The sequence below is a fragment of the Dendropsophus ebraccatus genome, chromosome 10, assembly GCF_027789765.1.
Source record: "Dendropsophus ebraccatus isolate aDenEbr1 chromosome 10, aDenEbr1.pat, whole genome shotgun sequence".
Taxonomy (NCBI): Eukaryota; Metazoa; Chordata; class Amphibia; order Anura; family Hylidae; genus Dendropsophus; species Dendropsophus ebraccatus.
In genome coordinates this window covers 94,796,814-94,817,127 of record NC_091463.1, presented here as the reverse complement: position 1 = coordinate 94,817,127, position 20,314 = coordinate 94,796,814, and the positions used below count along the sequence as shown (strand labels likewise).

The window sequence follows — 20,314 nt, the reverse complement described above, 5'->3', positions numbered from 1 at the left end:
AAGTGAATTACCTATCTCCTGCACTTTCTGGCACCAGTTGATTTGAAATAAAACAATTTTTGTTGAACAATCCCTTTAATGCATTGATAAGATTGAAGTTCATTTGACCGTTTATTACACGACACAAAGAGATTCTCATTTATTGACCGTCTTCACTTCCATAGTGCCCCCCTCCCCCGGAGATGTCACCTGACCCCCCGGCTTCCATTATGCCTGGTTATTCCTCTCACAGGCACAGCCTCTCTCTCCGGCCCTTGGCGCTCCGCACCCGCAGTCTGGCAGCCGCCCGGTCGATGCTTTCTCCTCGCTGTTTGTTCTCCTGATCGGCCTTTATTTTTAGCTGAGTGTGATGTAGGAGGCCGACCCTTTCCCGGGTCGCATTGAGAGACTTCTGCAAGGACACAGTGCCCTAGGGAGAGATGAGGACCACAGGTACATGAGTATTAAAATGATTCTAGGTGCAGGAGAGGCGAGAGGTGTGCTGCACCAATAAGGATTCTGCCAAATAGGTAACACCAGGTGATCACTGCGTTTTTGTGTATGTTAAAGGGGTACTTTCACATCAACTGGTGTCAAAAAGTTAAATTAATTAGTAATTTACTTCTATTTAAAATTCTCCAGTACTTACCAGCTGCTGTATGTCCTGCAATTAGTGGTGTATTCTCTCCAGTCTGTCACAGTGCTCTCTGCTGCCACCTCTGTCCAGAGCAGGAGAGGTTTTCTATGGGGATTTGCTGCTGCTCTGGACAGTTCCTGACATGGACAGAGGTGGCAGCAGAGAGCACTGTGTCAGACTGGAGAAAATACACCACGTCCTGCAGGACATACAGCAGCTGATAGATAGGTCATTTTTAAATAAAAGTAAATTACAAATCTCACGTCCCACCTCCTCCTCTACTGAACACTCAGACCCTGACGGATGAAAACTTTTCGTGACACACATCAAAAGATTTGTTTGATGACTCTTTAAAGTTGCCTAAACAACAGGAAATAAAACCTTACACAGCCATGGGTGAACACATGGGGCGTGGTTGTGAGTGCGTGTGTTCACACATGTGGGAACGCAGATGAACAGTCCTTTATAGAGAGGAGCAAGTTATGTGACAGGACATAGAACACAACTATGGTTGAGCAATCTTTAAAGTGTATCTGTCATCTAAAATATTTTTTCAGAATTCAATAGTATAAGAGATTTTAAGAAACTCTGTAATAGGTTTAATTAGGCAAAAAAGACTCTTTCTGTACTTGAAAAGCTGTTTTCCTATAACACTTCTTATCTGTGCATTATCAGGCAAAGCCGTCTTCATTACAGAGGAGCAAAGTGAAGATGGGTTTTCTGTGTCCGTTATATCCTATGGAGGGGGGACGGGCCAAGGGGGATGAGTGAGCAGAAAGAGGAGACAAGCAGCTGTACAGTTTGCAGACTGTCTGGGCACATAAAGCGCTGGAATCCGAGGTCAGAAAGGTCATTGATTATCTGGGGCTTGGTGAGAGATTGCAGGATGATGTGTTGTGCAGGGCTGCCTTTTCTCCTCTCCGTGTTCACTCATCCCCCTCGGTCACTCCCCTCTCCATAGAGCATAATGGACGAAGATAAGTGTGTATGGGGGGAGGTAGGAGAACAGCTGTTTGAGTACAGAAGGAAACTCCTTTGCTTAATAAAACCTATTACAGAGTTTCTTAAAATCACTTGTACAATTGATATTTATTGATTTCTGAAAAATGACATTTAAATGACAGGGAAACTTCTGATCAGCATTGTCCCACAGAGGCCAGTGATTGGCTGAGACGGCTGTCACCCTCAGACCAGTCCATCTCGGTAGAGGCGTTGGGATATTCTCAGCCGGACCTGAAGATGATGTAGGAAGGCGTGGAGGAAGTGCGGAAAGGTATAAATAAGCTGTGTCTTATGTTATGGACAGCAACATATCAAAAGTTATTTCTCAGCAGAATCCCCCTTTAACAACACTGCGTTTACCTTGAGGGCTGATCTGCCGTACTGTACCTGTGAGATGAGCGTGCTCTCTGGGAGCTGCGTCCCCGGATGCCTCTGCAGGATTCTCACTAATGGACGATCTAAGCGTTCTCGTACGGTGAGGTCCAGGCTGGAGACCGGGCCCTATGAACACGAACATAAGGTATCAGTTAACCCCCAGTCTCCATGCATCTCATTGTGAGTGAGCATGCCCACTATTTCCATAACTCCCCATAATACAGGCTGCTGTGTAGTCTTGCAGGTTCCATTTCTACTATACTTGAGTAACTTCCGGAAATTTGGCATCATACAGGCATATGGTTACCCTCCAGCCAGCCATGTCAGGACCCTAGTGGTAATAGGTGTATACTAACCTGCTGTATCTGGTAGCCGGCCTCCGTCTCATCGTGAATTCTCTGCTGCCTTTGGGTCATGTTCTTCACGTCTCCAGACGTCAGGGTTAAATCCTCCTGAAATGCAGAGTCAGGAGCCATTTCTAATAGAAGTCTTGCCCACTGGATCTACAATGTTCCTGGTGGTCTTGAGTGGTTTATCGGTTGATACCAATTATCCCTGGGACTATAGGGTGGCACAGTGGTGAGATAGCATGGTGTAATAGTTGCACTCTGGTGATATAGGGCCGGTGACCGGGTTTATATTGATATATTACGGACAAAAAGAGAAGTAGCTGCTGCACCTCACACCTATGGCTGACACTAATGCCTCTCGGCGACATTTAAAAACCAACGCCAGGATGTTGCTATATAATTTGATCAAACCATATTGCCCCATGTACCATGTGCAGGTCTCCTGGTTCACATGGGTCCCTACACTAACTCAACACTGTGTTGGTCAGCGACCACCAACCCCGCAAAGCGAGCACAAGCGGGGAAGGCCCTGCAACCCCACTGTCACAGGATCAAACCCCAAGAGCCCCCCCCAAACCCAGCAGGTGCCGCCGGCGGAGAAAGAGGCCACCAAACAACACAAGTGTGAACAAGGTCTTACTACTCACCATTGCTCCTGCAGGTAGAATGGGAAGAATCTGCGGCGCCTGCTGGGTTTGGGGGGGCCCTTGGGGTTTGATCCTGTGACAGTGGGGTTGCAGGGACATTCTGTGGCCTCCCTTTCCTGCTTGCGCTCGCTTTGCGGGGTTGGCGGTCGCTGACCGACGCAGTGTTAATTTAGTGTAGGGACTCATGTGAGACAGAAGACCTGCACGTGGTACATGAGGCAATATGATTTGATCAAATTATATACCAACATCCTGGCGTTGGCTTTTAAATGTAGTCGAGAGGCATTAGTGTCAGCCATAGGTGTGAGGTGCAGCGCTCCTTTCTCTTTTTGTCCGTATGATATTGATATATTGTGATCCATGATGGTCTACATTGATTATGTGTAATATCTAAAACCCCATCAACCAACTTAGATCTTCAAGGAACACCCTAGTATGTTTCATATGGAGGTTTAGGGAATCTTGTAATGTCCCTGGTGGTCTAGAATGGTTTAATAGGGAATACCTAGCATCCCTGGTGGTCTAGGGTTGTGAAAGTGATGCTGATGTCTTTGGTTAGGGTGGTCATGGGTAACACTTAGGGGCATATGTATCAAGCTCTGCGTGTAGTGCAAAATCGAGGGGGAAAAAATGCGCACAGACTCTCCTTGCGAAAAAATTATGGAACTTTTTGCCAGTTTGCGCCCTATGCGCCATATTGGCGGAGGTGGGCGAGGAGGAGGCATGGCATATTATCAATATTTTCACCTGGAGGCATGACCCTTATGATAAATCCAGTGGCGCAAACATGGAAAAATTAGTGAGATTAGTGTGGCGCAAAAAAAAAAAAAAAAGTTGTCTCTTGATAAATAAGCCTCTTAACATGTTTCATAGAAAGGTTTTGGGGTTAGTGATTGCTGTAATGTTCCTGGTGGTCTAGAGTGGTTTAATGGTAATAAGTAGTATCCCTGGTGGTCTACAGTAGTTTAATGATTGATACCCAGTATCCCTAGTGGGGTAGAGTGGTTTAATAGTTAATAGCTCGTATCCCTGGTGGTCTAGAGTGAATAAGGTGTTAAAACTTATATCTGTGACCCATTGTGGCCTAGAACGGCTATGAGTATATATCTAGAAACCCATAAACTAATTCAGATCTTCAAATATAACCCCTTTAAAGGTTTCTTAGGTTTGGTTTATTTATTCCTGTAATGTTCCTGGTGCTCTAGATTGGTTTAATGGTTGATACTGTGTGTCCCAGGTGGTCTAGAGTGGTTTAATGGTTAATAACTATTATCACTGGTGGTCTAGAGTGGTTTAATGGTTAATTAGTAGTATCCCTGGTGGTCTAGAGGGGTTTAATGGTTAATAACTAGTATCCCTGGTGGTCTAAAGTGGTTTAATGGTTAATAACTAGTATCCCTGGTGGTCTTGAGTTAATAAGGTGTTAACACTTACATCTGTGATCCATTGTGGCGTAGAAAAGCTATGGGTATATATCTAAAAAACCCATAAACTAATTCAAATCTTTAAATATAACCCCTTTAAAGGTTTCTTAGGTTTGTTTTTTTTTATTCCTGGTGGTTTAATGGTTGATACCCAGTATCCCTGCTGGTCTAAGGGGCTACTACTGATATCTCTGGTGAATTATAGTCTACGGTCATAGCCTTTTATCTAAATACAAGGTGATCCTGTAATAGGGATCTGGCTGCACCCTTGTATATATAGTGATGGATTATTGTACACCATGTTACCCAGATGTGGGCGCTCTCCTCCGCCTTCTTGTACAGCCCTTGGGTCACACTCTCCTTCAGTTCTCGCCGGTCCTCCGGTTTATGCCAGTTTGGAGGTTGCATGTTTCTGAACTTCTCGCACGTGACCAGAGCACTGCCGATAGCGGCCCGACAGTCTGAACAGGGTCCAAGGAGAGAAGCATTAAAGCTAAGGATACATGGATCCATTGGTTCTCTGTTCAGTGTGCCCCCCCCCCCCCCCCCCCGGGTACCTGTGTTTTCGGGACCCAGTAGTTTACTGCCACACACTTGGTCCTGTGGAAGGGTTCGAGGTCGGCCGTTCTCACTGATAATGTCCAAGACGCGGCCCTTTTCTTTACAAAACTCCAAGAGCTTCTGGCGGTGAGAATAGAGAACCTGCAGGAGCACAGGACAATGGAGTCAGAGGCAAGACAGCGAACCGGCAAGAGCGATGGGGGATTTATACTGACCTGGAGCTGGCGGGAGATTTCCTGTAGCTGATGCTCCGAATGTCTCTTCAGGTCATGGAGTCCCTTCTTCTCTTCTTGTAAAAGATGATCAACTTTATCAGGATACTGAAAGCAGAGAAGGGTGTGTAAGAGATTAGGCTACAGCAAAATGGCCGTGTTCACTGCTTCTGAGTAAGCATGGATAGGTCGGTACTATGTGTTATAGGCTCTGAGACTGAAGTCTGTAGTATGCTGCTTCCACCACTTGATGTCACTCTACTACTTACATGACTGAAGGAGAAACGATGCTAAGGTTTAACTGATGACTGTATTGATCATGTGACTTGCGCCACTGTCTGCTTATGTTATGTCTAACCAATCCATGAGTTAGCTACTTTAGGGGTCCCCAACATATTATAGACGGTTATCTTAGTCCCCTTGCCTAATTGGATCCCCCCGAAAAGATATACATATAGTGAGGTTAGGACTAGTTGGGAGTGGAGTTGTTCGTGAGTATTGTATGAGCATATATTACGTATTCTTCCAGGGCCTAGTATGAGTCCAGGACCCATTTGCGGGACTTTCCTATTATGAGAGACTATACCTTATTTCCTCTACCTGGCACTACCCTAGCCATGTCCAGATAATGCCCTAATGATCACTCCAGGACTCAAGACAGTAAACAGTATGTAAGAGCATATAGCCAAAAATCTGCTGGATTTCCTGAATGGCTAGCTTCTTCCACTAGGTGGGTCTACATCCCTGATCCTGTGTCACTTGTTGCCCAAAAGATAACTAAGGCGGACATTCATTCCCATGTAGGACTCTTTTTCACAGCTCCCCAGCTGAGTACCCTAACTTCTTACTGGCAGTCCCAAATCACCACTGATGAACTAGAACAAAGGTTATTTCAAGTCACTATCACTAAAGCCAAGTATTCAAGTATATACTATAGTCAGTGACTGTCTCACGTGCTTATGTTTACTCCATTCAGCGTCAAGGCTGTGCCTGTTAAAAGTATCCTTTACTTTACCTACCAGCTGTGATTCTATGTGAATTCTGTATATATTCATATGAGTGAGAAACTACAAGTGTTTTCTCTTCTACTAAGATTATAGTAATTGTGAACAGACTGCCTATTGTATTCCAAGAGACTGTATACTGTCTATTGCACCTCAAAGATTTCATGTTATCTGGTCTACGTATCTCTTACTGCAATACACCTGTCCTACAAACCAAGAAGCCGTGTGTCAGTGTATGCAGGGGTGGGGGCATACCCCTCCTGGCCACTGTGACAAGTGCCTTGTTTGGTACAACAACACCTCGCCCCAGCCCAACACCACACCCAGCAACCCCGGGTCATGGCCTCCTATGAGGTCGCACACTTCTCTTCTGCAGCCGTCCTCCTCATTCCAGTGATCTGGCTATTGGGGCCTGGTGCAGAACTTAACCCCAACTGCTGTAGTTATTTCTAAGACCCTTCATGAGGTTTACAGCAGTCTATATGACCTGGCAATGCATATGGCGTGGTCTCTGTTCATTCCAGGCCACAATTTTCCTATGTTATTGGGATTTGAAGAATCTCAGAAGCTGGACTCCTATGATGCACTTGTTATATGTTATAACCTAGTAAATTGAAAATACCCCTTAAAAGTACGAGATGGCATATTACCAGTATATGCCCTCACTCATATGTGGTTTGACCACATAGATAAGTGCCATAATGCCTGGTCAGCCAAAGCACAAGGTCTAATTTTCCGTTGCTCAGATAAATGGATGTGTATTGCAGCTCCTTACATAGTTGCATAGTTAGGAAAGGTGGCCATACCCCTTCAATAATTTATCAGTTATCTCTCCCGCTCGCCCGTGGCCATCGTCTTCATACACAAGAGTGTTTGGCACGGCCGACCCCTATCACCAACACCACCATCTGTTAGTGGTGGTCAGGGCCGGCTCTAGGTTTTTGTGGGCCCCACTAACATACACAAACACACATGACACAGACACTGCCTGATTCTGCCTGACTGACACTGACTTACTGATACTGACTGACTCACTCATTGACACTGGCTGACAAACACTCACACTGACTGATTGACACTTACTGACTGACACAGAGACTGACAGACTGACACTCTCAGACACTGATACACAGCACTTACAGCTCAGTTTTCTCCCTCTTCCTCTCTGTCAGGTGCTCTCCACACCGTAAGGTTGAGGACCTTCAGATCATGTGATCAGGTCCTTCACCCTTTTCTCTCTATGTGCAGGTCCTTCTCCTTCTCCTGTGTCTTCTGATGTTCACCCCGTTCACCCTGCACTACAGTGAGCAGGATGAACATTAGAACACTAGGCCCCTCTCCCTCTCTGGGCCCCTAAAGGCGCTGTGGGCCCCGGCACTTGCCCAGGTAAGCTATGTGCTGATGCCGGCCCTGGTGGTGGTTCAGAACGTCTGTCGTCCGAATCAGCCACTGAATCTGTGAATCAGTTCAGCCAACAATAGTCTAAAGTGTATGAGGGCCTTAAGGTTGAAAAAAACCAAGAGTCCATCAAGTTCAACCTATAACCCTACTATGTTGACCCAGAGGAAGGCAGAAACTTTCATGGAGCTGATGTCATTTGCCCCATCACAGGGAGGAACATTCCTTCCCGACTCCACTATGGCAATTAGAATATCCCTGGATCAATGTCCATGCACAAAGGGAGGCCAGGAGCACCACTATGCTCCTATCCTATCCTAAGAGCCATAGCGGTCAGGCCCTTTCTTCTTCAGCTTGGTAGAGATCTGCGCTGGTCATAATGTTTCATGATGTCGTAGTGATATATTCTAACATTAAATCCTGGGAACATGCCTTTTTCTCTTTTTTCTAATATGCAATAATATTCCTAAATATTTAGGTGCCGTTACTATAATCTCCCACTGAATCTTATTGCAGCCGACGCATTTTGTTGACATAAAACCTTCTTAGATGGTGATTAATAAATCCCTCATGTCTCACCCTCTCGCTGGGGGGTCTCGTGTTACGGAGCTGAGTGGTCTCCTGATTTGTCAGGATGTCTCTTCTAGTATTGGCGTGAGACCTTTCCAGGACGCTCCTCTGTTTCTGCAGTCGGTGAATGTAGTGGTCAGTCTCCCACAAGGCTTGTCTCAGAACCGTCATGGAGGTTCGGGTTTCCCTCATGTATCCGCGGGCGTAAGTATTGCATGTGTCGGTTATCAGGTCCCGGTTGAAGGGCGGGGGTGCCGGCCAATATCCTCTAACGTTCTTCATGTGGGTGATCTCATCCTCTGCCCTCATCTTCTCTTGGGGATTCGCAGAGGGTGAAGGACAAGAGAAGGGACGTAACTTAAGATCCTGCGCCATCCGGATAGTCTTATAGGAGGCATCGCGCCAAGTGGCCGATCCCATAGAAGTTACCGCCATGGGGTCGTCAGAGGGGCCTGGGTTACAAAGGTAAAAAAGAGAGTGTTACAAAAATACTTACAAATCTTGTATGTATGAGACTTAATAAATACTCATAGGGTTATCGCTAACTCTGTGCCAGTGCCATAGGCCTCATAGCATTGGTGTGTATGCCCGTTATGGTAGGTATGCCCGATCCTTGCCGAAAGTGAAAAGATACTTGTTATAAGGGTAAGCCCCCATCCAAAGAAGATGCCCATTTTCTCATTGTGGTTCTGCACAGTTATGGTCATAGATTCTCCCCTCCCCTGGGATCTCTGCATCAGTGATCTCTAACTGGGAACTACAACTCCCAGCAGGCTCAGGTTGCAGATCACTTAGGTGTGGTGGAGCTCTGACATCACTAAGCATGTGGCGGTATTCAGTCTGCTTGGGAAATCCCGTCTAGACTTGAGCTTTGCTTCTGTTTGATATGATATGGCCATAGCTACAAGCAGGTAGCCAGACTGGGGCTGTGCCAGCAACACAGCAAGGCAGATATTGTGTCACAGAGAGCCAGAGACAAAGTAACACACCCAGAGATGACATCACAGGGGCCACAGACACAGGGTAACTCACCCTGCACCCAGAGATGACATCACAGGGGCCACAGACACAGGGTAACTCACCCTGCACCCAGAGATGACATCACAGGGGCCACAGACACAGGGTAACTCACCCTGCACCCAGAGATGACATCACAGGGGCCACAGACACAGGGTAACTCACCCTGCACCCAGAGATCGCACAAGGGCCACATATAAAGCCAGACCATATGAGATAGATAGATAGATAGATAGATGATAAATAGATAGAAGATAGATAGATAGATAGATAGATAGATAGATAGATAGGAGATAGATAGATTGATAGATAGATAGATAGATAGGAGATAGATAGATAGGAGATAGATAGATAGATAGGAGATAGATAGATAGATAGATAGATAGATAGATAGATAGATAGATAGATAGATAGATAGGAGATAGATAGATAGATAGATAGATAGATAGGAGATAGATAGATAGATAGGAGATAGATAGATAGATAGATAGATAGATAGATAGATAGATAGATAGATAGGAGATAGATAGATAGATAGATAGATGATAAATGGATAGAAGATAGATGATAGATCATAGATAGATACATACATAGATAGATAGATAGATAGATAGATAGATAGATAGATAGATAGATAGATAGATAGATAGATAGGAGATAGGAGATAGATAGATAGATAGATAGATAGATAGATAGGAGATAGATAGATAGATAGATAGGAGATAGATAGATAGATAGATAGATAGATAGGAGATAGATGATAAATAGATAGAGAGATAGATAGATAGATAGATAGATAGATAGATAGATAGATAGATAGGAGATAGATAGATAGATAGATAGATAGATAGATAGGAGATAGATAGATAGATAGATAGATAGATGATAAATGGATAGAAGATAGATAGATAGATAGATAGATAGATAAATAAATAGATGATAAATGGATAGAAGATAGATAGATAGATAGATAGATAGATAGGAGATAGATAGATAGATAGATAGATAGATAGATAGATGATAAATGGATAGATAGATAGATAGATAGATAGATAGATAGATAGATAGATAGAAAGATGGATAGATAGAGAGATAGATAGATAGATAGATAGATAGATAGATAGATAGATAGATAGATAGGAGATAGATAGATAGGAGATAGATGATAAATAGATAGATAGATCATAGATAGATAAATAGATAAATAGATAGATAAATAGATAGATAGATAGATAGATAGATAGATAGATAGATAGATGGGAGATAGATAGATAAATAAATAAATAGATAGGAGATAGATAGATAGATTTAGATGATAGATAGATAGATAGATAGATAGATAGATAAAAAAAAAAAAAAAAATCTTGGACTGTAGATAGATAGATAGATAGATAGATAGGAGATAGATGATAAATAGATAGATAGATAGATCATAGATAGATAAATAGATAGATAGATAGATAGGAAATAGATAGATAGATAGATCATAGATAGATAGATAGATAGATAGATAGATAGATAGATAGATAGACATTAGATAGATATAGAGGATAGACAATAGAGTTGATATGGAATTCGTATTAGATAGATACTTGATGAGAGATATGGTATAACCCTAGATATATAGTATATTACCTTCCTAGTCCTGTCCTGTATATGTGATATATCTGCAGTCTCATCCGTCTCTCCCCTCCCTGTGTCGCTCTCTCCCGGCCTGTGTGTGTGTCTCTCAGGATACAGTTACTATGTACGGCCTCTCATGTTCTCACCCCATTCAGATCACTGTAAGACAATGTCACAGAATGTCACAGAGTAACAATAACCCTGAGCCCTTCTCCAGAGATCATTACACCATATAGAGTTCCCTCAGCAGATGGCATGGTACATGGTGGCATCCTATGGGAGTCTGCGCCATACATGATGCCAGTCCTGGGTGACCAGGGAGCTGTAGGTTGTCTCAGGGGGGGTCCTGGATATAACGCCATTACTGGGGCCTTAGAGACTAATTCCACCTACAGACAATTACCCCCGTAGGATCAGCTGCTCCGGGTCATGTACTGTGACTATTACTGGGGTGTTTATATGCTCCACCTACCCCCATGACTGTCTCTGTACTAGGGCTCCTATTATACAAAGTGATTTTTAACAATCACAAATGAAATCGTTTATCATTAACCTGAAATCGTTCACCATATTACACAGAGCTATAGTTGTTAGTCACTGTGATCGCTTACTCCATCTGATCCCAGCAAATGAGGGAATAATGTGGAATTACACTGAACGATTAGTGAATGAATGTGGAATTACAGCCAACGACTGACGATGATTTTGGTGTCTGCACCAAACGAACCATGAACAATTTCTCATTAGTCGTTTGATCGTTGATGCATAGTGGTGTTTACACAGAGAGATTTATCTGACAGAATTTTGAAGCCAAAGCCAGGAACAGACTATAAACAGAGAACAGGTCATAAAGGAAAAACTGGGATTTCTCCTCTTTTTATATCCATTCCTGGCTTTGGCTTCAAAAATCTGTCAGTTAAATCTCTCTGTGTAAACACACCATTATAAGGAACAATTATTGTTTAAATTCGAACGATATAACAATAATTCGCAGAATAATTGTCCGGTGTAATAGGGCTCTAACAAGCGCAGTCAGCAGACGTGCAGTCAATCATTTGTGCCCATATAGTCCAAATGCCCCGGGTATTTTAATGTGCTGGGTTAACGGCTATAGGTGATTTTTGCATTTTCTTTTATATACAAAGTCTTCATGGGTTGCAATATTTGGTGCAGAACATCAGCTCTAATCTGCAAATAGAATTCCCCTGCAGCACTACCACAGTGAAAATGATGCATTACATGAAGCCTATTGAAATCAATGGTCTGCCACTGTAATGGATAGACTTAATGAGTCTTTCAAAGACTGAAGAGCTCATTGTTGCTGCTTTCCAACCCAACACGAGTGATAGAAGAGGTTGGTAGGTTAGTCTGGCCAATCCCAGAATCCTCTAAATTACTTCAGACCCCAGACTAGACCTCCAAATTGCTTAATATCCCAGACTAGATCTCTAAATTAGTTCAAGCCCCAGCCCAAACTTCTAAGTTACTGCAGACCCCAGACTAGACCACTACATTAATTCAGGCTCAAGACCAGACCTCTAAATTACTTCAGATCCCTGACTAGGACTCTAAATTAAAGCAGACCCCAGACTAGACCTCTGAATTAAAGCAGACTCCAGACTAGACCTCTAAATTAAAGCAGACCCCAGACTAGACCTCTGTCACGGCCGCGGCGGCGTCCCATGCTCCGGGCCGCCGCCGCGACCTCCCCCCGTCTCATGCAGCTGCCGGGGTCCCGGTGCAGGGACCCGGCGCTGCTACATGTTCGGCCCCGGGGGGCGCCTTACCTGGTCCCGCTCCTGCCTCCGTCTGTGCCGGCCGGCGCGTGCGTCCCCGCCTCCTAGGGCGCGCGCGCGCCGGCTGTCTCAGATTTAAAGGGCCAGTCCGCACCTAATTGGCCAGTTGCACCAATCACTCCCTATTTATTCCAGCCCTGCCCCACTACAGGTGTTGGAGCCTCTACATGCTTCCCATAGCGTTTGGCCCAGCTCCCTGTTGTTCCTGTGTCCTGTCCGTTACCTGGTCCCTAGTCCCTGTTCCTGAGTCCTGTCCGTTACCTGGTCCCTAGTCCCTGTTCCTGAGTCCTGTCCGTTACCTGGTCCCTAGTCCCTGTTCCTGGTTCCTGTTCCCCTGTCACTCCACCTGTTCCTGTGTCCAGCCTGTCACGTGCTCTCTCATCTGCAGACTATTGCCTGTGCCATCTCCTGCCACGCCTCGCCTGCCGACACCAGCAACCAAGCCAGGGGTAGCGACCTGGGGGTCGCCTGCCGCAGCAAGTCCATCCCGCCTTGCGGCGGGCTCTGGTGAAAACCAGCGGCCCCTTAGACTCCGCTCCCTGGTGAGGTTTGTGCCATCGCTGGTGCCGGTCCAGTGGATCCACTACTCCGGGCGTTACAGTAGGCTCCAACCATGGATCCCGGCGAGGTGCCTGATATCCGTGAGGTAGCCCGAGTGGTCGCCCTACAGGCTCAACAGATCCAGCAACAGTCACAGCTGATCCAACAACTGACTGCAGCCGTTCAACAGCATACCACAGCTCAGCAGTCATCACCTCCGGCAGCCTCTTCAAAACTACGACTGGCTCTCCCAAGTAAATATGGAGGTGACCCCAAGTTGTGCAGAGGGTTCCTGACCCAATGCACTATGTACATCGAACTTTTAAGCAGTCAGTTTGCCACCGAGCGCTCTAAAGTGGCTTTCATTATCAGCCTATTGGAGGGAAGAGCTCTGGCCTGGGCCACGCCACTATGGGACCGTAATGATCCGGTTGCTGCCAATTTTCGAATCTTCCTGGGCGAGTTCCGCTCTGTCTTTGAGGAACCTGCCCGTGCGTCTTCGGCTGAGACTGCTCTCCTCAATTTATCCCAAGGGACTTCCTCCGTTGGTGATTACGCCATCCAGTTCCGCACCCTGGCTGCGGAACTAGACTGGAATGAGGCCGCTCTGATTGCCACCTTTAAAAAGGGCCTGTCCAGCCAAGTGAAGGATGTGCTCGCTGCCCGGGATCTGCCTACCTCCTTGAACGATCTTATTCTACTGGCTACCAGAGTCTACACCAGGTTTTCCGAGAGAGAGGAGGAGGTCCGGCAAGGACGGCGTCTGAGTCTGCCCCGTCGCCATCCTCGGCTGGCACCGGTGTTCCAGAATCCTGTTGCTCCTATGTCCCAGTCGCTTCCAGAGGTTCCTATGCAGGTGGAACGTGTTCGCCTGACGACTGATGAGAGGAACCGTCGACTGGACCAGAATCTCTGCCTCTATTGCGGTGGCGCGGATCACTATCGACAGAGATGTCCCCAACGCCCTCAGCGTCCGGGAAACGCCCGCACCTAGGTCCGGTGGGAGAGGCCTCCCTAGGTGTGAATGCCACCTCTCCAAGGTTGACTATTCGACCGTCTTCGTGGTGCTAAGATCTTCTCCAAGCTGGATCTCAGGGGAGCGTATAACTTGGTCCGTATTCGTAAAGGAGACGAATGGAAGACCGCTTTCAACACCAGAGATGGGCACTACGAATATCTGGTCATGCCATTCGGCCTATGCAATGCCCCAGCGGTCTTCCAGGAATTCGTGAACGATATCTTCCGAGACCTCCTCTATGTCTGCGTCATTGTCTATTTGGACGATATTTTGGTCTTCTCCCCGGACCAGCAGACTCATGTGGCACAAGTGCGTCAAGTCCTACGAAGACTACGGGCCAACCATCTATACGCCAAGCTAGAGAAGTGTGTTTTTCATCAGCGCAGTCTTCCATTTCTTGGCTATATCGTTTCCGACCAGGGTCTACAAATGGATCCAGCCAAGCTCGCAGCTGTCCTTCAATGGCCACGCCCTGTGGGACTTAGAGCCATCCAACGTTTCCTTGGCTTCGCCAACTATTATCGGCAATTCATCCCTCACTTCTCTACCCTGGTCGCACCCATAGTGGCTCTCACTAAAAAGAAGGCGGACCCCAGACGTTGGCCTCCAGAGGCCGAACAAGCCTTCAATAGCCTCAAGTCTGCCTTTGCCTCTGCTCCTGCGCTGGTCCGCCCGGATGTCTCCAGGCCGTTTTCTCTCGAGGTCGATGCTTCTTCTGTGGGCGCAGGAGCCGTTCTCTCGCAAAGGGACACATCAGGCAAGACCAGAACCTGTGGGTTCTTCTCTAAGACTTTCTCCCCTGCCGAGAGGAACTATACCATTGGGGACCGTGAACTCCTGGCCATTAAGTTGGCACTGGAGGAGTGGCGTCATCTATTAGAGGGGGCTAAACACCCGGTTAACATCTACACGGACCACAAGAACCTCCTCTACCTCCAATCGGCTCAACGCCTCAATCCCAGGCAGGCTCGGTGGTCCCTCTTCTTCTCTCGGTTCAACTATACCATCCACTTCCGTCCAGCCGAGAAGAACCTAAAGGCCGATGCATTATCCCGAGCATCCGATGTCATGGGGCAAGAGGAATCTCCTCGTCACATAATACCTCCCGACCGCCTAGTACCAGTTGCCACTTCTGCTCTGCAGAGACTACCTCCCGGGAAGACTTATGTGCGCCCCGCACTCCGTAAACGCATCTTGAAGTGGGGGCATTCCTCTTTGGTAGCCGGGCATCCAGGAGCCCAAAAGACCGGGCAATTGATCTCCCGTCACTACTGGTGGCCCAATCTCCTCCAGGATGTCAAGGATTTTGTGGCTTCCTGTGCAGTCTGTGCCAGGAATAAATCTCCCCGTCTAAGACCTGCCGGCCTACTATTGCCCTTGCCAGTCCCGGATCATCCCTGGCACCACATTGGGATGGATTTCATCACTGACCTACCTCCATCTGCGGGCAATACAGTTATTTGGGTGGTGACGGACCGCTTTTCTAAAATGGCTCACTTCGTGGCCCTTCCTGGTCTGCCCTCTGCTCCTCGTCTGGCTCAGTTGTTCTTCCGACACATCTTTCGCCTGCATGGACTTCCTCTTCACATTGTGTCCGACCGAGGCTCCCAATTTGTCTCTAAATTTTGGCGTGCCCTATGCTCGCAACTCCAAGTGAAGCTGGACTTCTCATCGGCCTATCATCCTCAAACTAACGGGCAAGTGGAGAGAGTCAATCAGATTCTGGGCAACTACCTACGCCATTTTGTTTCAAGCCGCCAAGACAACTGGTCCGATCTACTCCCATGGGCAGAATTCTCATATAACCATTTGGACTCGACTTCCACAGGCAAGTCCCCTTTCTATGTGGTCTACGGGCATCATCCTCGTCCTCCTCTGCCTCTCTCTCCATCCTCTGAAGTCCCAGCCGTGGAGGAGTTGTTATCTGACCTGCAATCGATCTGGGAACAAACTCGACAGTCCTTACTCAAAGCCTCTGAACGCATGAAGGACCAGGCTGATAAGAAGAGGAGACCTGCCACGAATTTTCTCCCAGGTGACAAAGTCTGGCTCTCGGCCAAATATGTCCGACTCAAGATCCCCAGCTACAAGTTGGGTCCTCGATTCCTCGGTCCTTTCTCGGTGCTAAGACGCATCAACCCTGTCACCTACAAACTCCGCCTACCCCCCACTATGCGGATTCCGAACTCCTTCCATGTTTCCCTCTTAAAACCAGTGGTCCTGAACCGGTTCTCCGATAGATCTTCGTTCTCTACTCCTCAAGCCGTCTCTGACGACGTCTACGCTGTTAAGGACATTCTGGCCATGAAGACTGTCAGAGGGAGAAGGTTCTTCCTGGTGGACTGGAAAGGATTTGGTCCTGAGGAGAGGTCCTGGGAACCCGAGGCTAACATCCTGGACCAAGATCTCATCAAAAGGTTCCTGCAGGTTAGAAAGAGGGGGAGGCCAAAGGGGGGGGGTACTGTCACGGCCGCGGCGGCGTCCCATGCTCCGGGCCGCCGCCGCGACCTCCCCCCGTCTCATGCAGCTGCCGGGGTCCCGGTGCAGGGACCCGGCGCTGCTACATGTTCGGCCCCGGGGGGCGCCTTACCTGGTCCCGCTCCTGCCTCCGTCTGTGCCGGCCGGCGCGCGCGTCCCCGCCTCCTAGGGCGCGCGCGCGCGGCTGTCTCAGATTTAAAGGGCCAGTCCGCACCTAATTGGCCAGTTGCACCAATCACTCCCTATTTATTCCAGCCCTGCCCCACTACAGGTGTTGGAGCCTCTACATGCTTCCCATAGCGTTTGGCCCAGCTCCCTGTTGTTCCTGTGTCCTGTCCGTTACCTGGTCCCTAGTCCCTGTTCCTGAGTCCTGTCCGTTACCTGGTCCCTAGTCCCTGTTCCTGAGTCCTGTCCGTTACCTGGTCCCTAGTCCCTGTTCCTGGTTCCTGTTCCCCTGTCACTCCACCTGTTCCTGTGTCCAGCCTGTCACGTGCTCTCTCATCTGCAGACTATTGCCTGTGCCATCTCCTGCCACGCCTCGCCTGCCGACACCAGCAACCAAGCCAGGGGTAGCGACCTGGGGGTCGCCTGCCGCAGCAAGTCCATCCCGCCTTGCGGCGGGCTCTGGTGAAAACCAGCGGCCCCTTAGACTCCGCTCCCTGGTGAGGTTTGTGCCATCGCTGGTGCCGGTCCAGTGGATCCACTACTCCGGGCGTTACAACCTCTAAATTAAAGTAGACTCCAGACTAGACCTCTAAATTAAAGCAGACCCCAGACTAGACCTCTAAATTGAAGCAGACCCAAGACTAGATCTCTAAATTAAAGCAGACCAGACTAATGTCCAGACTAGACATTGAAACCAGACCTCTAAATTACTTCAGACCTCAAACCGAACCCCAAAATGAATTCAGACTCCAGACCAGGCCCATAAACCAATTCAAACCATATCCCAGACCATGTGTTTGTGTACGTTAAAAAAAATAAACCGATCAGCTTTGATCCGTTTTTTTGTAATGGAAGTCAATGGAAAAACGGATCAAACCGGATGTACACACATGCATTTAATTTTTTATCTGGTTTTTTTTTTGCAGTGTGAAGCCAGTTTCACCTTTATCCTCGGCATCATTCTTGTGAAGTTTTAATGTAGTACCTCCAAAATATTATTTATTAAAATTTCACTATTGTTACACATGTAGCGGTTTTATTTTTCACCTACGGAGCTGTTTGGGGTATACATTTTTGTGCATGATCTCTAGTTTTTATTAGTATCTTATTTCTATAGAGCGACCGCTTTGATCCCTTTTTATTATTTTTTTTAATACATACAATGGCCTTTTATTTCCTCTTTCCGTGTACGCTATTCACCGTGCAGGAACAATATTGTTGTATGTTATTAGATCGGACAATCACGCACACTATGATATACAATGTGGGACATTTACTAACAAATCTAAAACGACGATTTTTTTAAAGTTGTTTTGGCATAAAAATCGATCTAATCTTTTGAGTCCAATTTATTGTTAAAGTCTAATAGCATAGTAAATGTGTCTTTAAAAAAAATGGTCTTAAAAATAGTCCAAAAAAGATTGTTGTTTTTTTTTAAGCTCAATTTATTAAATGCTCAATTTGTTATACAGTCGCATATATTGGCGCATCGATACGTCTGCTCCGAACCAGGTGAATAACATTCACCTTTTCCCAGTTCAGTCTAGTTTTCTGTGAATGCTTTCCCCTTGCTGTGTGTTGCACATAGGTAAAACAGACATGTGGATAAAATTTATTGTATAAACATAATTATTAATCAATAAACATGAGGGTGAAGGTGGTGATACATACTCTATAGCCGGCGGGGTACAGGGGAGCTGTAGCTTATTCATGATCGGCCGCCGCTGTAAGCAAAGGAGCAGTGTGTGCGGCTGGAGAGTGGTCACTGTAGGTATCGGAGCGACGTGAACGGGCGGTGGGATCTCCATATAGCGGTTGCGTAGTGGGCGGAGTTAAGCGTGACCACTAAGAGCTGCTGCGGCTGTACGGAGCATGCAGGAGACCGGCTGCTGATGTGTTGGAGTGCAGTGGAGTCGGTTGCGGTCGTGTGCATGTGTGGCCGAAGTAGAACGGGTCCATACAGTGAGTTGATGTTTGTAAATATATGTAGAATGTAATTAGAAGGATGTGTTAGTAATTAACAAGGTAGAGGCAAATAGTTAGATGGTTAGTATGTAGTACATAAGAAGTGTGTAAATACATGATTAAAGGATACATAATGAATGAGAAGTACAGATGTACAGAAGTACAACACACAGCAAGGAAAAAGCATTCACAGAAAACTAGACTGAACTGGGAAAAGGTGAATATTATTCACCTGGTTCGGAGCAGACGTAGCGATGCGCCAATATATGCGACTTTATAACAAATTGAGCAGTTAATAAATTGAGCTAAAAAAAAAATATGCCTCATCTTTGATCTAATTAACAACAAAAAATCTAATTCTAAAAGTCAAATCTAATTTGGATAGTCTTGTCTAAAAAAGCTTCATAAATTCTTATTAGATTTATTTTGAGCGCAAACTAGATATATAAGACTAAAAACAGGAGCAATTAGTTTGATAAATGTCCCCCAATATGTTTATTTATTTTGACATGGGGGGATTTAAACTTTTATTGGGGGAGGGGCTTTAGCATATTTTAAAAAAACATTTTTAATTTGCACACTTTTTAAGTCCATCTAAGGGACTTTTACATGCAATCACTGGATTTCATATACTGATCAATGCTATGCCATAGCATTGCCTTGATCATCGTTAGCTGTGATCTGCTGTAGAGCCTGCCAGACTCTATTAGAAGAACACCTATCAGACTACGCAAAGGTATGTAGAACTTATCTGGTGGTCAGGGAAAATGGTCACACTAGAGGGATCCCGAATGGTAAGTGACAGGAGCTGTTCCTGTCACTTAGATGTTTAAAGGGATAAGACAGACTGCAGCATGATCATCAGTAACAGTGAGGGCAGCCGGTCCCCACCCATTATGAAGTGAGCTCATCTTCTGAGCTCGCTTCATAGCGCCACAGCACATAATGGCGTACGGGTACAGCATGGGTCGTCAAGGGGTTTGAGGTCAAGTACAAAACCACATTGTGTTCTTACCACGAAGCTTCAGAATTTTTTTCCATGAATTTCGGCACTATTATGCTGCAGTTATTGGCAATGGCGAGTTACCAGGTAAAATACACAGCGGGGGATATGATCAATAACTGTCTAGCTGTAAATCTGTTTAATCTCATAGCAACCAATCACAGCTGAGCTTTCTTGTGATGAGAGGTCGTTAAGATAAAAGCTCAGCTCTGATTGGTTGCTATGGGTAGCTGTAGAGAGATGTTTCCTGGTTACACAATGAGCCGTCAGTAACCACATTGTACACCTGAGGCCATAGACTGTGACTAATACACAATGGGGGAGATTGATCAAGCATGGTGTAAAGTCCTTGCCCTTAGCAACCAATCAGATTCCACCTTTCATTTTCCAAAGAGTCTTTGAGGAATGAAAGGTGGAATTTGATTGGTTGCCAGGGGCAACTAAAACAATTCTACTTTACACCAGTTTGATAAATCTTCCTCCTTGTAATCACAGCTCCTATACATAGAAGTATCACAGTTACCCATAATAACCAATCAGATCACACCTT

The 20,314-nt window shown here is 46.2% G+C and overlaps 1 protein-coding gene across 2 annotated transcripts; it reads right to left on the bottom strand.

Annotated features, from left to right (window-relative positions):
- Window positions 1–121: 121 nt before the first annotated feature.
- TEKTL1 (tektin like 1) lies at window positions 122–20,063 on the bottom strand. 2 transcript variants are annotated; one of them, XM_069942926.1, is made up of 9 exons: window positions 19,777–20,063; window positions 10,812–10,958; window positions 8,169–8,611; window positions 5,191–5,295; window positions 4,972–5,116; window positions 4,721–4,875; window positions 2,350–2,445; window positions 2,006–2,119; window positions 122–409 (listed from the first exon to the last, which is right to left on the bottom strand). In XM_069942926.1, exons 3-9 carry the CDS (start codon window positions 8,592–8,594, stop codon window positions 227–229), a joined length of 1,224 nt encoding a protein of 407 aa, XP_069799027.1. In that variant the 5' UTR covers window positions 8,595–8,611; window positions 10,812–10,958; window positions 19,777–20,063; the 3' UTR covers window positions 122–226. The 2 variants fall into 2 exon arrangements, with proteins under 2 accessions (XP_069799027.1, XP_069799028.1); XM_069942927.1 differs by lacking the exon at window positions 10,812–10,958.
- Between the last annotated feature and the right edge of the window lie 251 nt (window positions 20,064–20,314).

Excerpts from the sequence above, each read along its gene's own strand:
- TEKTL1 (XM_069942926.1), bottom strand. The coding sequence starts at position 8,594 with ATGGCGGTAACTTCTATGGGATCGGCCACTTGGCGCGATGCCTCCTAT. Across the intron at positions 5,296-8,168 it reads CGAGACCCCCCAGCGAGAGG|TATCCTGATAAAGTTGATCA; the intron begins GTGAGACATGAG and ends CTCTGCTTTCAG. Across the intron at positions 410-2,005 it reads AGAGCACGCTCATCTCACAG|GGCACTGTGTCCTTGCAGAA; the intron begins GTACAGTACGGC and ends ATCTCTCCCTAG.